Raw genomic sequence first — 16,489 nt, forward strand, 5'->3', positions numbered from 1 at the left:
GCGAAGCGCCAACACTACCTCGCTTTATCACTTCCTCAAGGGCATCCGGCGATCGTTTGGTCATTAAATGTACCACATCGCCATACACGCTCTTCTGAACAAACTTCACAGCCAACTCTGAAGCACTGTTAAGATAAGATGCATCCAGTTTTGGCTTCACAAAGCTACGCTTTCTCGTTTTACAGCACAAAAATTCAACAAAAGCAACCAAATAAGCGATTCTCTTTTTCATAACATACAAAGAAGGTGCGGCCTCGATCAATCTGTGAAGACCACCCTGTCCAACGTCAAGCGACTCCTCTTCGTCACGAAGATATAGGCTATGGACAGGTACTGGAGTGGCATTTTCTACAGATGGAATTTCCTCACACTGGTAGAGAAGACTAGAACCATTTAACCACAACTCTCGAAATTCTTTCTTTGTAATAAGATTTGGCCTTGTGCCAACATCAGCTGGGTTCATATCGGTAGGGCAAAAACGCCAATCCTGGGCTCCAGACAACAATAAAATATGCTCAACTCGACGCGTAATAAACTTATTCAAACGTAAATCAGGGTTTTTAACCCACTGCAACACAGTACGAGAATCACACCAAAAATACTTAAGGCAGTCGGGCATCTTCAATGCCTCGTAGGCCTGCTTCACGAGTCTTGCTGTATTCAAAGCGGCAACAAGCTCTTTCCTAGCTATCGGCCAAGAAAACTGATTTTTTACAACAATGGTAGATTTACCCAGAACGAAAGACACACTCGGAACTCCGTTAACCAGTCTACGTAAGTAAACAACAGAAGAGAAAGCTTGATTCGAAGCATCACTAAACCCATGCAATTGATATGAAACAATATCATCCGGACTGCACACACCAGAGTTTGCAAAATACCATCTCGGTAACGAAAAATCCTTAAGCAGGTCCAAAGAGCGAAGCCACGACTCCCACTCTTTAACAAAGCTATCAGGGACCTCGGTGTCCCAATCAAACTTGTCTATCGCCAATTGCTGAAGTATAAGGCGTGCTTTTAGAAAAAATGGCGCTCCAAAGCCTAGCGGATCAAAATTTTGTCCAAGCTGACTGAGCATACTTCGGCGCGTGTGTTTAGCTAAGGGCTTTAAGGAACATGCGATACGCATCTCGTCAGACTCGGTTTGCCACACACAACCCAATATCTTCGCTGATGGCAAAGTCATATTTTCAGTCTGAAAGTCAATGTCACGAATCAAAGGTGAAAGCATCTCATTATCCAAATTTGACAAGACAATCATAGCCTCCTTGTTAGCACTCCACTTACCAAGTTTAAACCCACGGCTATCAAACAAAGCAATTGATTCATGAGTGATTTGCTGAGCTTCCTCTAAGCTATCAGCCGAAAATATAAAATCATCCATGTACATATTATTTGCAATATTGCAGAGAGTCAATTCACCAGCACTGCTGGGATTCTGCTCGATCATTTTCTTTATAGCCAAGCAAGCGATATACGGGCTACTCTTTATTCCCCAAGGGTGTACACAAAAACGAAATGGTACCATCCTACCATTTTCAAGGTCATCATCTTCAAACCACAATATACGAAACAAATCCCTTTGCGACTCAGGTAACTTTATTTGAAAGAAGCATTTAGTCACATCAGCCATGAGACCAAATCTACCAAGCCGAAATCTAGCCAAGACATCTACCAGAGGGTTTAACAAGTCAGGACCCGAAAACATTACATCATTAACATATTTTCCTCGAAATTCAGACTTGCCATCGTAAACAATGCTCTTTTTTAATTGTGACGTAACAAAGTATGGTAAATACCATTCAAATCCCTTGACATTTCCTGCTTCACCAGTACGCTCAATATAGCCATTTGATTTAAGATCTTTCATGGTGTCAGTAAGGAAATCACGAAGTTCAGGTTGTTTTAAAGCTTTCTTTCTTAAAGCAGCAGCTCTATCTGACGCCAACACAAAATTGTTAGGTAGATCAATATCTTCCTTCAACGGAACAGGTATCTCAAATCGACCATCTTTCAACTCAATATTCGGTTCAACAAGTTCTCTAGCCAACTTATCATTGCGAGACAATTCACAGGTTTCATTTTGCAACGTCAAATCCTGAATGACTTTATTCAGGTCTGCTATTTCCATATCACGAGACTCAATTTTACGCTGAAAGCCAGAGATGACATCCGACTCTGAAGACGTCTGCACTCTGCACACTTTAGCAACGCTTTCATCTAAGGGTGACTTACCACCACAAGCCAACCAGCCGAGAGGAGTGAGCAAAGCATGTGGTTCACTACGATTTTCACCAACACGCTCTTTTTTTGCACACATCAAATAAGCGTTGTCGTTGCCAATCAGTACATCTACAGTACTACAATCATTCAAATGAAACATATTCACGTCATGAAAATGACGGAAACCATTTAAATCTTGTTTATGCGGTAAAGTTTTAACATCATCAGCCCAAGCTGGGTTAACCACCGAAGTTATATCACAAAACAGTTCATCCGTCTCTAACGACTGGATGTTGAGTTTGACAAGGTCAGCACAAGTAGCTTTCTGACCAGCCAGGGTATCCATTTTAAACGACGCTTTATCGTACGGTTTAAGATCAAGTTCACACACCAAATCACTCGAAACAAACGTCAACTGCGAACCAGGATCATGCTGACAATACACCAACTTCGATTTGCCAGTCATTGGATTCAAAACACGAGCAGCAGTAACGCGGTTAAAGGCTGCTTTAACATTTCCAATCTTAACATTACGCACAGGAACTCTGGCACGAGCATCATCTTTCCCAACCGAATCCAGAGAATCACGTGACGTCACATAAAAATCATGCAGAAGAAAATAGTGTTTCCTATCGTTGTTAGGCCCACACTTACGACAGTTATTTGCATGAACGCAATCCCTAACCATATGCTGGCGCAGACAATTCAAGCATTTGCCAGCTTTCACAATGACATCTCTCCGATCTTTAGGTGTCAAGCGCAAAAATTCTTTACAATTAGACAAAAAATGATATTCATAACTTGACCACGTGACGAACAACAAATGCATGCCGGTAGGTTTTTACGTCTGGCTTCACCACCGCGCGGTGCGCCAACAGCAGTCGAGTACTGCGAACTCCCTGACATCACATCATCATGGGGTTTTACGGACGTCTGCCTAACCGGACATGAAGGCAATTTTCCTTTGCCAAACTTTTTAAATTGCTGCGACTCACCAGAATCGCCCATTAGCATAATGCTAAAATCAGTCGACTTACGCGTTTCCTCCCGTACTACAAATTCAAACAAACTCTGAAAGGTAGGCTCATCAGTGCCACCATACTGATCACCTAAAAAGTCAAGATAACGCTGCTTAGCGTCAAACGGGAGTCGCTTAGCCAAATCCAAAACAAAACGTCCTTCTAATTTATCACGCTGACCATAAGCTTGCGCATAAAGCAAACACTGCGACAATTCATCTTTAAACTCTTTCAGATCACTGGAAGAGGTCGAAGTCAATTTGCTACCATAGCGATACTTTCTAATTTCCGGTTCTGCAAAAAGACCTCCACGAACCCCAAAACGCTGGGACAAGCGAGCTAACGACATTTCTATCCTGTCTTCCTCTGACAAGCCAGGGGTGTCAGAAACCAAATTAGCAATCGTTTGCGCAGCTGTCCTAACACAAGCTTTTTGTAACAAAGTCAAACAAGTCCCCTTAAAGGGCGAAGCTGCCATTAAGGCCGTAACACAATTTTTAAAGAAGATAAATGGCATATTATTACCATCGTAACTAATCAAGGCCGCCTTATCGAAAAACGTCCTACTATTTTGGTATTCAAAAAAGCAATCCTGCTGTTGAGAACTCGATTTAGCGGGAGAAGACAAGCTATATCCCTTAAGGGGCTGAGTGGGCTCAGTCACGTGCACAGCCCGATCACGATCCTCACACACGTTAAAATCAGGAGACGCGATACGCCTCTCACAACCACCCAAATTACGTGTAGCTGGGCGATCAAAACCTAGCGGCGCAGAAAACTGTGAAGGGGGCAAAGCATTACTACTAATGGCGGCCCCGTGACCTGTACGCTCTGGGGGAGGAGTTCGGTTGTAATTCGCAGGCCTTGGCTCTACAGCATTCGGAAGACCCTTAGCCGCGGCCCCGAGACCTTCTGAAACAGCTGGAAAACGTGTGGATTGCCCTGGTCCACTCACAGGTTGAACGGGCGTTTGGAAAAGGTTATGTAAATTAAACTGCGATTGATGTTCATTTCTGGAATGCCTAGAAGAGCCCTTCTTAGAGCTACGCCGAGAGCCCACCTCTGATCGATATTCAGCTAAAACTACCTCTTTACGTTGTTCAGCCCTCAACTGAGCGTCTTTGAGTGCGAACTCAGCAGCTCTCGCGGCTGCCTCAGCTCGAATGGCCTCAGCTCTCGCGGCAGCCTCAGTTCGTATGGCCTCAGCTCTCGCGGCAGCCTCAGCAGCTCTCGCTTCGGCCTCAGCTCTCGCGGCAGCCTCAGCTCGAATGGCCTCAGCTCTCGCAGCAGCCTCAGCAGCTCTCGCTACGGCCTCAGCTCTCGCGGCAGCCTCAGCTCGAATGGCCTCAGCTTGTATCTGGAGCTCCTCTCGTCTTAGCTGCAGGTTAATTTGTGCCACTATCCGAGACGAAGTCCTAGACATCCCAGTGCTTACATTTGAGGCGCTATCCTCAGGATGTATGTCAGCATCCAACATATCTGAGAACTCACTTTCTTTTTGTTTAAAGTTATTTTTTAACGAGTTAAATTCGGGTTCTACCCTATCACGAAGTTCTGCCAAGATTGCAGAGTTAAAGATTTTAGTCAAAAGAGCATGGAAATGCCGTAATTCCTCTTCTAAAGTAGATAACTTAGATCTAAAAAGTAACAGTTCCTGCTTATCACTCAAAGAACCTAGGGCTACAGAAAGTTTCCCAATTTGAGTCAAAATATCCCGTCTAAGATGCCGGGCCTCTCGAACTGACTTAGCCTCATCGTTAATGGGTCCCTCCCCAGAATGGCCTGCCCGACCGCAAAGAACATCATCAGGCTTAAACTCAGTCGAGTCTACGGCGGTCGAGTCCTTGTCGCCGCCGAGTGTAGACATATTAAATGTTGGGGCTAAATTAACAATTAAAAAAAATGAAGTTACACAAACACACAAAATTATTAGGCTACAGTAGTTATAAAAAACTTAACTGCCAAGACCGTAAAAATACAAAAAAGAATTTAAATGCACGATACCGTAGCTGTACGGGTATGAAGTCCTAAAGTCCACAAAACTTGCTTGGATTCTTCCACTTGAATCTACAAGCACAGATGGATTGTCTTTTAATCTTCTTTCTTGCCAATGAATGTCAAAGTTATTTTTCTTCTGTACCAAACTGAGAAGAATTGTCTTTACTTTTCTTTGCTTCTGTAAGAGTGTAGACTACCAACCAACAAATCTTCTTTTATTATTTCTTGTACTTCTAAGTAGTTCTTCTGCACTAGCTGACAACAAACACGTCGTTTATTTTTATGCCTTCAAGTGCTTCTTGGCCTACCAGCTAACAAAATCGTTTTTTTATTTTTTTTTGCTTTAATTTCTTCTTGACCTACCAACTGACAAGAACTCGTCTTTTATTTTTTATGGTCACAGCGGTAAACCATAATCTCTTCGTGGGAAAATTGTAACATAAGATTCCCGAATCCGTTCGTCTGTACGTAATAACCGAAAAATAAACACACTTTCGAAACGTCTATTCAAAGGTGTATTCCAGTAAAATTAGCCCGCGGCTATCGAAATCGAAATGCAACGCCTTGCACCTCTAAAAACTGTCACTACGATACAAATTACTTGGATAAAAGACGGAGAATTTGTCCAGCTAGCAAGCACCAAATAAACCAGTTAAATGTGCGACCGACTTCCAACAAACAACTTCGAGAATGAATCAGAAAAATTTGTGATAACTCAAAGGCACGAGAGCAGTTCGTGACGCAATATTTCATGTCCAAACAGGTCTCAAACTGAAACAGGTTTAAACAGGTTTGACACGAGTCTTACGGACGATGGTGCAATTTTGGCTCATGTTTTTGGAATTTCCATGACGTAATATTCAGTAGACCCGAACGGTTTCTACATGACGTTTGACCAGGCGAACAACCGTCTGGAACACATACGTTCAAGCAAGCACTTTGCAAATCTTCCCTACCCCCGAAACAAGCCTTCTTGGAGTTCCTACAGCAGTATCGACGCACGCCCACTCCGAGTGGCTACTCTCCAAGTCAATTACTCAACAATCGTCAGATTTGAACCAAGATCGACACGCTTCTCCCCACATCGTCTCGAGTGGTACCCAGACAAAAAACTCGCAACACGAACGCCTCCGAATGTACGAAACGACATTTCAAACCAGGAGAGACCCTTGCTACGCGCTATCCTTCACTCCACGACGGAGCCAGGACCCTCGTTGGGTTCCAGCCGAGGTAATTGAGCGACAGGGCAGCCGAACCTTCCTGGTACATCTACTGCCACATGGTCCGACGTGGAGGCGCCATATGAACCAACTACAACCTCGCTATGCATCATCGGAGGACCAGGAGCCGGGAGAAACTCCTGCACCAACGGTAGACTCCTCCACTGTCTCCACCTCAGCTCGAACGGATTCGGACGAGACACCTACTGTACCGGAATTCGGGCCACACAATCAACGAAGGTCGAGCCGTCGCCACAGACCCCCGGCTCGTTTCCGACTTTGAGAGTTATTGTTTAATTCGTTGTCTCGTTCATATTTTTCTTTGTGTATAAAAATTATCGGGGAGGTTTTATAGTCGCCATTTAATTTACGTTGTTTTTATGTAACTTGTGACCAGCCTCACTACATAATCGCATTCAGCGTTTTCTGGTACAGACGTCGGAATTGATTACCGCCGCAGTGCGCATCGTAATCAATTAAGCGTTCTGTAGGCTACCACGTTTTTCAGCTGCATGCTTTGCGTTTCTTTGTTGATATATGTTGCGTTGCTTTTGAACAATATGTTGAGTAAGTACAAGAGGTCAGTGGATTTTCACTTACTTGGTTGGCGAATTATTATTACTTGTTTGCGACCTACTTACTTTATTTTCTATTATATGTCTGAAAATACAACATTATGACAACCATGTATTCTCGCCATTTTAGGAAGTTCTTCTAACACAAATAATATTTTTTGCTGCATCGACAAGGGCCGCAGGAACAATGGTTGAGGGGCACATGCGGCTCGATGAGCCGCGGTTGAGAATCATTGGGCTAGACCTACTACGTATAACACAAAACCAGTAGCGTTGGCAGGGGGTCTAGGGGGTACTTTTGACCCGGGCCGGCATAATTTTAGGGACCCGGAACCTTTTTTAAGGGGCCCGAAAACATTAAGAAACCACAACGTATTCTTTGGATGCAGTGCGTTTTTCTTATAAATATTCTTGATTTGGTACACAAAGATCTCATTGGTACTGGACTTAAAATATCCTCTCAACGGCGCTGCTTACACCTTCTCTATACCCTGTCACGAAAAGAAAGACATATTTAAAAAAGAAATTACTGCTTCAAAAACCCCATAAAAGTTGCAAAAATAACAACTACGTCAAGTAGCCTACAGTGTAAATGATTGTATTTTAAAAGCATCAACTGTCAAAAAATCAGACTCCGGATTATGTTTTTGCCAAGAATTTTTGACCCCGGCTTCGCTCCAACTCTGGCCAAAAACCAAAACTCCGGCTTTTGTACACCTCTACTATTGATGATATACTGTAAGCTATTGAGTTTAGGACTTTTTATATTTTAATTAAAACATGTGTAAAGTATTATCTGGTAGTAATTATCCTAAAGGTTAATCAAAAACAGGATTACTATTTAAAATTTTATTGTCTAGATAACTATGTCCAATCATTTTAGGTTGAGCAAAAAATGTAGGCGAGCCTATTCAGAAAGACATTTTCTTTTGGGTTTGCTAGCTTATTTATAATAATGTTGGCTAAGCTTAATCAGATTTAAACGAAAATGAGTTGTGACAACATTGCTTGCGATATGCAAGCTGTTGAAATTTGTTTTTTCATTTTTCGCTTGACAAATTCGTCGATTGTTTGCACAGTGGAAGACTTTTTTTTTGGGAGATGATATCTGGCAATCCTGTTATTTGCAATTATGGATAAGGGTAATCCCCACAATCAATCATAGTAAGTTGGCAGTAAAATTTTAGTTATACTTTGAGCCGAAAACAAATTGGCATGAGATCTGCGATCAGGAGCGTACTTTAAGTATTTTTCTCCCCTTCTCCCCTTTATTTTCCGGGCACAAATCACTCAATGTGCCATAGCATGCAAGTGTACTGAACACAACATAAAGTATACGTAGCTTTTGTATAAATACAATTTTTGTTATTACATCTCAAAAACCTGATATAAAATAAAACAAAAAACTTTAGCGCCAATTCGGACTCAGCACCACAAATTATCTTAAACCAGCGTTTAAAGTACATGTCGCAAAAATTGTGTTGACTGTTGTCCAAAGTTCAAGTTCTTTTATTTCGCATCATCAGCACATGAGAAAAAAAAACAATACAAAATTTCAATGTGAACTAAGTTGTTTGCTGATGATGATGGGAGTGGCAGAAGGACCGAACTGGTCATCAAGTCTGCCACACCCATGTGGTGTCATAGCCTATTTGACCATGCTTTTGTTTGTCGTATCCAGGCTTACACCCGGTGGTTGAAGATTTAGATTAAGTGGACGGGAAGGCAAGGAAGCCAATCTTCGTGGCCACCTTCAGGCATGCCTTTAAGTGTCCTGCCAAAGACACAGCCGCATGCTCTTGAGCGGTGTCGAACAGGCGACCTTTCTATTGCCGTTCCAGGGCTCTAACTACTCGGCTATGCAGCCGACCATGCTGACCATAGCCTAGTTGTCATGTTAAGCAAAATTTTTAAGAGGAAAAAATGTTTCTTCAATAAAAATTTTTGTATTTCTCATTAGTGTTATGAACTTGGACGATCTGATGCAGCGTGGCATCCGTTTAAGTGACATTCCGCTTCACGATGCGACCAGAGACCTCCTTCTTGTTGGTGAGCAATTCAAGGAAGATTATAAACTGGCGCAGAATTTGGAAATCCTTACTGACAAGTTGCAACATACCCTTTTGGCAAGAGAAAGAGAAAAGAAAATGACAGATAAGTAAGTCTATGGCTCTTATAGAATACCAAACAGCTTATTTAGCCCCGATAGCTCAATTGGTTAGCGCGTCACTTCTGGAACGAAGAAGCTTCAAGATCAAGCGGCGCTGGTTCGACTCTCGGGGTGTGCGTTTGAGCAACGCACGTTAAGGACTGCTCTCCATTCAGCGGCATCTAACAGATGGAATAGTTTCCCGGCAACAAGACTTCAACAATCGGAAACTTCACTCTGTTAATCTCGGTGACCGGGCCTGCGTCAGTGATTCAAAGCCTCTATAAGTATGCGAAACTGCCAGGATTAAGCTCTGTGTAGCGGACGCTGCTTTTCAGCACATCCACCCACACGTAGCCATCCGTGGGATGGCAACATTCCTGGGCGAAGTCGGCAAGGAATGATAGGACACGAGGTCGACTATGCTGTTGTATTGTCCACTAACTCAACTCAAACGATCAGTACTTGCTCACAATGTAATCGGTTATGACTTTTAATCTTCGATCCAGCAACACAAAAAGTAAGGAAAAACACCCGAATGGTTAAAGCTCCACCACCAAAAACTGGATACAAAATGTTGTCGCCTCTACATTATTAACAGTCTTGAGTCAGAAGTTATAGCTGCTGCACCAAAATCATAATATACAGACTCGGAACATAACACTAAACTGATTCAAACGTCATGCTGGCAGCGGCAGAAAATAGAAGCAGTAGCAACAACAAAACTGATATAGAATTACCCAGTCTGATTTTTGATACTGATTTTTAAGTTTTGATTTTTTTAGTTCTGATTTAAAATCGTGATTAAAGCTTCTTTAAGAAAGGTTCTAGTTTGGAATAGCGAGTTTTACATACGATCACACAACGCAACACGACTGCAAATCTACATAACGATGAGCCAAGGTAGGAATTCGGCATAGCGCCTTACAAACGGTTGATTACTGAATTGAATTCCTGAGACGCGCAAAGGCCAGAACTTCCTGGAACAAATCTAGTGACGTATACGTGTGACGTCAGAAAAGACAGACCTTTCTAGCGCTACAGACACCCCCGCAAGAAGGAAAACGGGGTGGCCGTTTGACTTTTGATGAGATGTTTGCAGCATGAAATGAAACAGGCGTGGCACAAAATGCGTATTACAACATTACACAGAAATGACACACGGTGAACAACAAAATGGGGTCAGATCCCCTCCGCATCTCGATTGGTTGAAGCAGAGGTCTCGTGCGGCGGACATCCGGCTACGATGATTTCTAAATTAACACAAAAAATGTGGAAGGGTATAATTATTGACAATGGCAAACACGATCTAAACGCTACGCAATGACAATCTAATCGCTACGGTTATTACAGGTTAACACTTCGGAAGCAGTTAATGTTTATATGCAGTACACGAAGCCTAAGTAGTTGTGAAAAGTGACGAAGCATGTCAGAGGGCACAGAGAGCACTCTCTCTACGAAACGGAGGGACAGTCCGAACAACGGCCGTGCGAAGCAGTCGCACGAACTGCCACACACCGCGGCGCGAGAGCAAAGCGTCATGACAGCAGGATGGGAATCTCTAACTAAACGGAGAAGGTGAAAAAAATGGACAAACGTTTTAATTAAACCAGACCAGGACTGTAGCGCCAGCAGACAAACCAGGGAGAGCGACGAGGCAAGAAGTGCCCAGCCTCAGGACAACCTGCAAGTACAGGGACTGACTCAGCATAATAAGTATACGAAGCGACTACATGAGGAACTGGTCCAACAGTGCAGGAAGCGGCGAACAAGTGACTGCGAACAACATGTCGGTTATATGCATGACATGTCGGTGAAGACTGTGGCTTCACAGCAACGCTTAATGAGACGAACAGTGAAACCTAGAAGATACACATTAAGTACCACCTGCTGAGACGACACGCCAGCGAAGACAATCAGCGTATAAGCCCCACCTTAACAAGCAAGTTCCTAACAGTGGCTACAAAGATGAACAACAAGGCGCGACGTGAACAAACTGACCTCCGGATGACCAGTGGTCAGACAAGGATTATAACAAGGTGCTATGTAAAGGAAGTGTGCTGCGTCGCACGCCTATATGAAGGAAGCGCAGCTCCTAAAGACAACTACAGAGCAGGGAACTGCTAAACGAGGGAGTGATTAACTGAGGAAATGTATGCAGTTTCAAGTCTTACCCAGGACTAAGGATTGGTTGAATGGATGCAGTTTCACGTCTTGCCCAGGACGGAGAGCTACTGTAATTAATTCGATAACTGTATGCAAGAACGGTGACTAGCTAAAGAAAGATGGAATGAATGGATGCAGTTTCACGTCGTGCCCAGGACGGAGAGCTGGTTAAGATAGATCATAGTCTTTCAAGTATGCGGGCGCGACGATGTTCCTACCGGCACGGGAGACGACGGAACTGCAATGACGCTCGCCGATGTCCACAAGCGGGCCCCGGAGCGTTGCGCATATCCGAGTCCTACGGTGGGACCAGGTCCAGTTTGAGGCGAGAGCGCCTCCGAATTCTCTATTCCTACTATGGGGTGAAGTACCGCGGCTTTAAGTCTATTGATCGATACCGTGTCAGTCCTGCCATTGATGCTCAGAGTGAAGTACTTATTGTTGCGGTTGAGGATGAGATACGGTCCTTGATATGACCGTTGTAGACTGGCCAACATTCTGTCCGTTCGGACGAACACGTGCGTGCATGAGAACAGGGCGTCGTCTAGAAAGGTGGCTCGATTATTGAGATGCCTAGGACAACGATAGCTAGTGTAGCGAAGTGTTTGCATGAAGTATGACAGGTTCTGAGCATACAGGAAGTGTTGAATGTCCCCCACGTCACGAGCATCGAATAATTCGCCGGGAAGCCTCAGTGAAGTGCCGATAGTCATTTGCGCGGCCGAACAAGATAGGTCTTCTTTCAGCGCAGAGCGCAGTCCTAACATAACGAGACCCAGATTACTACACCAGACAACGGGGTTGTGCTGAGTTTTTAAAGAAACTTTTAGCCTCCGGTTGAATCGTTCATTGATGCCGTTAGACGCAGGGTGGTATGTCGTGGTGTGCACGACCTTACTTTCCAAGAATGTGGCCATCTCGTGCCATAGGACCGAGGTGAACTGCCTACCACGATCCGATGATGCTACGCGGGGGGCTCCGAACCTGGAGACCCAATGCAGTATCAATGCGTCGGCACAGATCTTCGCGTTGACCTCTGGCAGGGGTATGGCTTCGGGCCAGCGAGTGAATCTATTGATGACGGTTAAGATGTAACAATATCCACCTGAATTCGGAAGGGGTCCTACCAGATCGACGTGCACATGTGAGAAACGATCATCAGGAGCGTTAAAGTGCTGCAATGGGGCAACGTTATGGTGTCCTATTTTGGTCTGCTGACAGAGCAAGCATTTCCTTCACCATTGTCGTAAATCGGACCTCAGTTTCGGCCAGACGAACCGTTCGGCTACAAGATTACGGGTTGCTCTAATCCCCGGATGAGCCAAGTTGTGTAACGTTTGAAACACGAGGGGTCTGTACAACTTGGGCACTAGAGATCGATACCTCCCGGTACTGATGTCGCAAATTAAGGAGATCCCGTGGTCGGGCAGAGTTTTTCTTTCTAATTTCAAAGAATGTTCGGACCTGTAGAATTCAGCCACTGATTTGTCATTCTCCTGCTCAATGGCTAGTTTGAGTAAGTCAATACCCGGAAAGTTTTCGAAGACAGCGTTTATTTGGGGGCGACTTAAGCAGTCAGCTACTGTCACAACGTTATCTTCTCCCTTTATATACTGTAGATCAGACGTGAACTCCGAAATATAGGAGAAATGTCGAGACTGCCTACTTGTAGCATGGGCCAGCGTGCCCTTTAAGGCGGTGATGAGAGGTTTATGATCCGTGAATATGGCGAACTTGCGACCTTGCAGGAAGTACTTAAAGTGCCTTATGGCGAGGTATATTGCTAACAACTCACGGTCGAACGTAGAATAGCGTCGCTGAGTTTTATCCAGACATTTGGAGAAGAATGTGATGGGCTTCTGTTTGCCATCAATTTTTTGTTGGACGACTGCCCCGACGGCGGCCGAGGATGCATCTACGACGAGAAAGGTTGCGGCGTCGGGAGCTGGATACGCTAACAGTGAAATGCTCTTTAAACCCTCCTTAGACCTATCGAAGGCTGAAATTGCATCGTCGGTTCAGGGTATCAGTTTTTGACCGGATAGCTTAGGAGTTAAGATGCCGTGTAGCGGCTGCAAGAGCCGTGCACAATCGGGAATGAATTTACGATAGAAGTTTACCATGCCAAGATACCTCCTGAGCTGCCCGCCTGGAGAGGGCGCTTAAACTTCTGGATTGCTTCCACCTTTCCAGAGAGGGGTTGAATGCCTTCAGAGTTGACTTCGTGGCCTAAGAATTTTACCTTTGGAACACCAAATACACACTTCCCCTTATTTAAAATGAGCCCGTAGTGAGTGAGACGCCGAAAAACTGCCCTCAGGTGGGTCACATATTCTTCCTTATTTTTAGAGAAGATTAACACATCGTCAACATAGCAAAACACGATGTCCAGTCCACGCAAAACCTCGTTCATGAAGTGTTGAAACGTCTAGCTAGCATTACACAGACCCATGCTTAATTTACAGAATTCGAAGCCGCCAATGGGCGTAACGATGGCAGTTTTTGGAATATCCCGTTCGGCGACACCAATTTGATGATAAGATGTGAACAAATCCAAACTAGAGAAAGTGGTAAAACCATGCAACGCGTCGACGAAGTCGTGCAAAAAGGGTAGCGGATAAGTGTCGCGCCGGGTCTGACGGTTGAGATTTCTATAGTCCCCCATGATGCGATAGCGACCTGTGTCGCCTTTTGGGACCATGTGAACCGGAGAGGCCCAGGTGAGAGTTAGAAGGGCGAATGACACCAAGATCTAAGAGGTGCTGTATCTCCTCGCGCAGATGTATTAACTTTTCGGGCGATAACCTGCGCATGCGCGACGCTGTGGGAGGACCAGAAGTGAGAATGTGATGACACGTTTCGTGTTTAGACGGACGATGATAGTTTTCCAGAGCAAAAACCTTCGGGAACTCGACGTTTAAGAATGCGTAGGTGCCCAGTTCGGCAGCATTGGAATCGTCGCCTTTTAATCCGCTAGAGGGTGCAGTGTGTCGCACACGATTAACATGGTTATCACGATTCGGCATGATCAGACGCCTATTAGGAATATCGATGGACAGGCCAAAATGTAACAAGAAGTCTATGCCTATCATGGGTACAGGTATATCAGCGAGCTTAAAAGTCCATTCAAATTCGACGGGTAGACCGAGTGAGAGCCGCTTGCGCACGCTACCGAACACCTGAATGGGCGAGCCGTTCACAGCGGTGAGAACACTAGAGGGTTTAGCACGATTAAAGGAACGGCATGGAAGTATGCTTAGACTACTACCAGTATCAATAAGAAAAGTTAGATTCGTGTACGGGTCGTAGAGCCGAAGCATCGCGGCGGAGTTTAAGTTGACGGTTCCCACTTCGCCCGCTCTGCTGAAGTGGGACTTGACACGTTTTTTGCTCCTTCCCAATTACAAGGAGGGGCGCAGCGACGAGCCCTAGGACCAAACCTATTGTGAAAGAAACAAAATGAGGGGCGATCTCGAAGTTCGTCACGCAGGGGCGTGTGCCTCCGAGCGGAAAGAGAAGGGGGCGCACGAAAGCCAAGCGTCCTAAAATTACCAGAGGTCTCGCTACCGGAAGAGTTCATCCTGCGGTCAAATGATTGTACAGACTCAGACAATGCGGCGACACGCCTATCCAAAGATTGATTAATGTCTGCCTGCGAGGAAAGACTGCGTGGACCCTGTACGACGGCATCGCCGCCGCTTGAAATTTTAACAATTTCATCCGCTCGGCACGCTAGTCGCTAATGTCTACAAATTATCACCCGCATGTGTGGCTAGAATGCGCCTAACGTTGGTCGGCAATTTGCCCAAAAACAATTCACGCAACAAAAATGTATCTTTTCTAGCAGCATTACCCAAAAGTCGTCTTGTTTTAGATAAATGAGTCGAGAGCCTTTCGGCTCCGAGAGGAGTCTTGTGGAACAAGGCACTCACACGGTCCCCCTCGGTGATACCAAACTCGCGCAGGAGGGCCCGTTTGAGCATGGCATAGGGGTCGTCACAACCGTCACGGTCGACTACGGCGTCGGCGACCCTATGCAATTGTTGCTCGTTGAGTGCCTGTACAACTAAGTCATATCGTTCGTCGGAATCATCAATGGTCCTGTTTCTAAAGAAGCTCTCGACTAACTCGATCCAAAGGGGTACGTCCGTATCAAAGAACTTCGGCAATGACATGCCGCAGGGCCTAGAGTGCCTGCAGACACCACAGTTCAGGGTCTGGAGGGAGTCGTCCAGACGGGGGCGAAACACGTTGTCATCACTGCTGTAAAGACGCCCCGATCGCGAGCCACGAGTGAGGCGACGACCAAGGACGGCAACGGCGAGGGAGATTAAAAGGCTTATGGCCACTGCGATAATGTAAAAATACTATTCAAACATCATGAATTAATGTCACTAACTTGAATCCCACGGCGTCGTCGTTGAAGGAGCGTCCGATGAAAGGCAGGCTTGTTATAATCCGTGATGTAATCCAGAATAATCCAATGCATCCAGTGATCAGTTCACAATTAGTCAATTCACAGTTAAGTCAAGTCGTTAATTCAAAGTTAAATTACGTCGTTACAATTCACAGTTAGCACATCACGTCGGGGTCACCATAAATATGTAGCGGACGCTGCTTTTCAGCATATCCACCCATACACAGCCATCAGTGGGATGGCAACATTCCTGGGCGAAGTCGGCAAGGAATGATAGGACACGAGGTCGACTATGCTGTTGTATTGTCCACTAACTCAAACTCAGACGATCAGTACTTGCTCACAATGTAATCGGTTATGACTTTTAATCTTCGACCTAGCAACACAAAAAGTAAGGAAAAACACCCGAATGGTTAAAGCTCCACCACCAAAAACTGGATACAAAATATTGTCGCCTCTACATTATTAACAGTCTTGAGTCAGAAGTCATAGCTGCTGCACCAAAATCATAATATACAGACTCTGAACATAACACTAAACTGATTCAAACGTCATACTGGCAGCGGCAGAAAATAGAAGCAGTAGCAACAACAAAACTGATATACTGATTTAGAATTACCCAGACTGATTTTTGATACTGATTTTTAAGTTTTGATTTTTTTAGTTCTGATTTAAAATCGTGATTAAAGCTTCTTTAAGAAAGGTTCTAGTTTGGAATAGCG

The 16,489-nt window shown here is 44.7% G+C and overlaps 1 protein-coding gene across 1 annotated transcript in view; it reads left to right on the forward strand.

The window, feature by feature from the left end:
* The window catches only part of LOC145782994 (guanylate cyclase soluble subunit beta-1-like), a 110,753-nt gene that overhangs the window by 64,306 nt on the left and 29,958 nt on the right, over window positions 1–16,489 (forward strand). Inside the window, exon 10 of the mRNA XM_082594751.1 lies at window positions 8,996–9,193. Within this exon, the coding sequence (XP_082450877.1) occupies window positions 8,996–9,193 (198 nt within the window). The remainder of the gene's footprint in view (window positions 1–8,995; window positions 9,194–16,489) is intronic.

The sequence above is a fragment of the Aplidium turbinatum genome, chromosome 14 (assembly GCF_918807975.1).
Source record: "Aplidium turbinatum chromosome 14, kaAplTurb1.1, whole genome shotgun sequence".
Taxonomy (NCBI): Eukaryota; Metazoa; Chordata; class Ascidiacea; order Aplousobranchia; family Polyclinidae; genus Aplidium; species Aplidium turbinatum.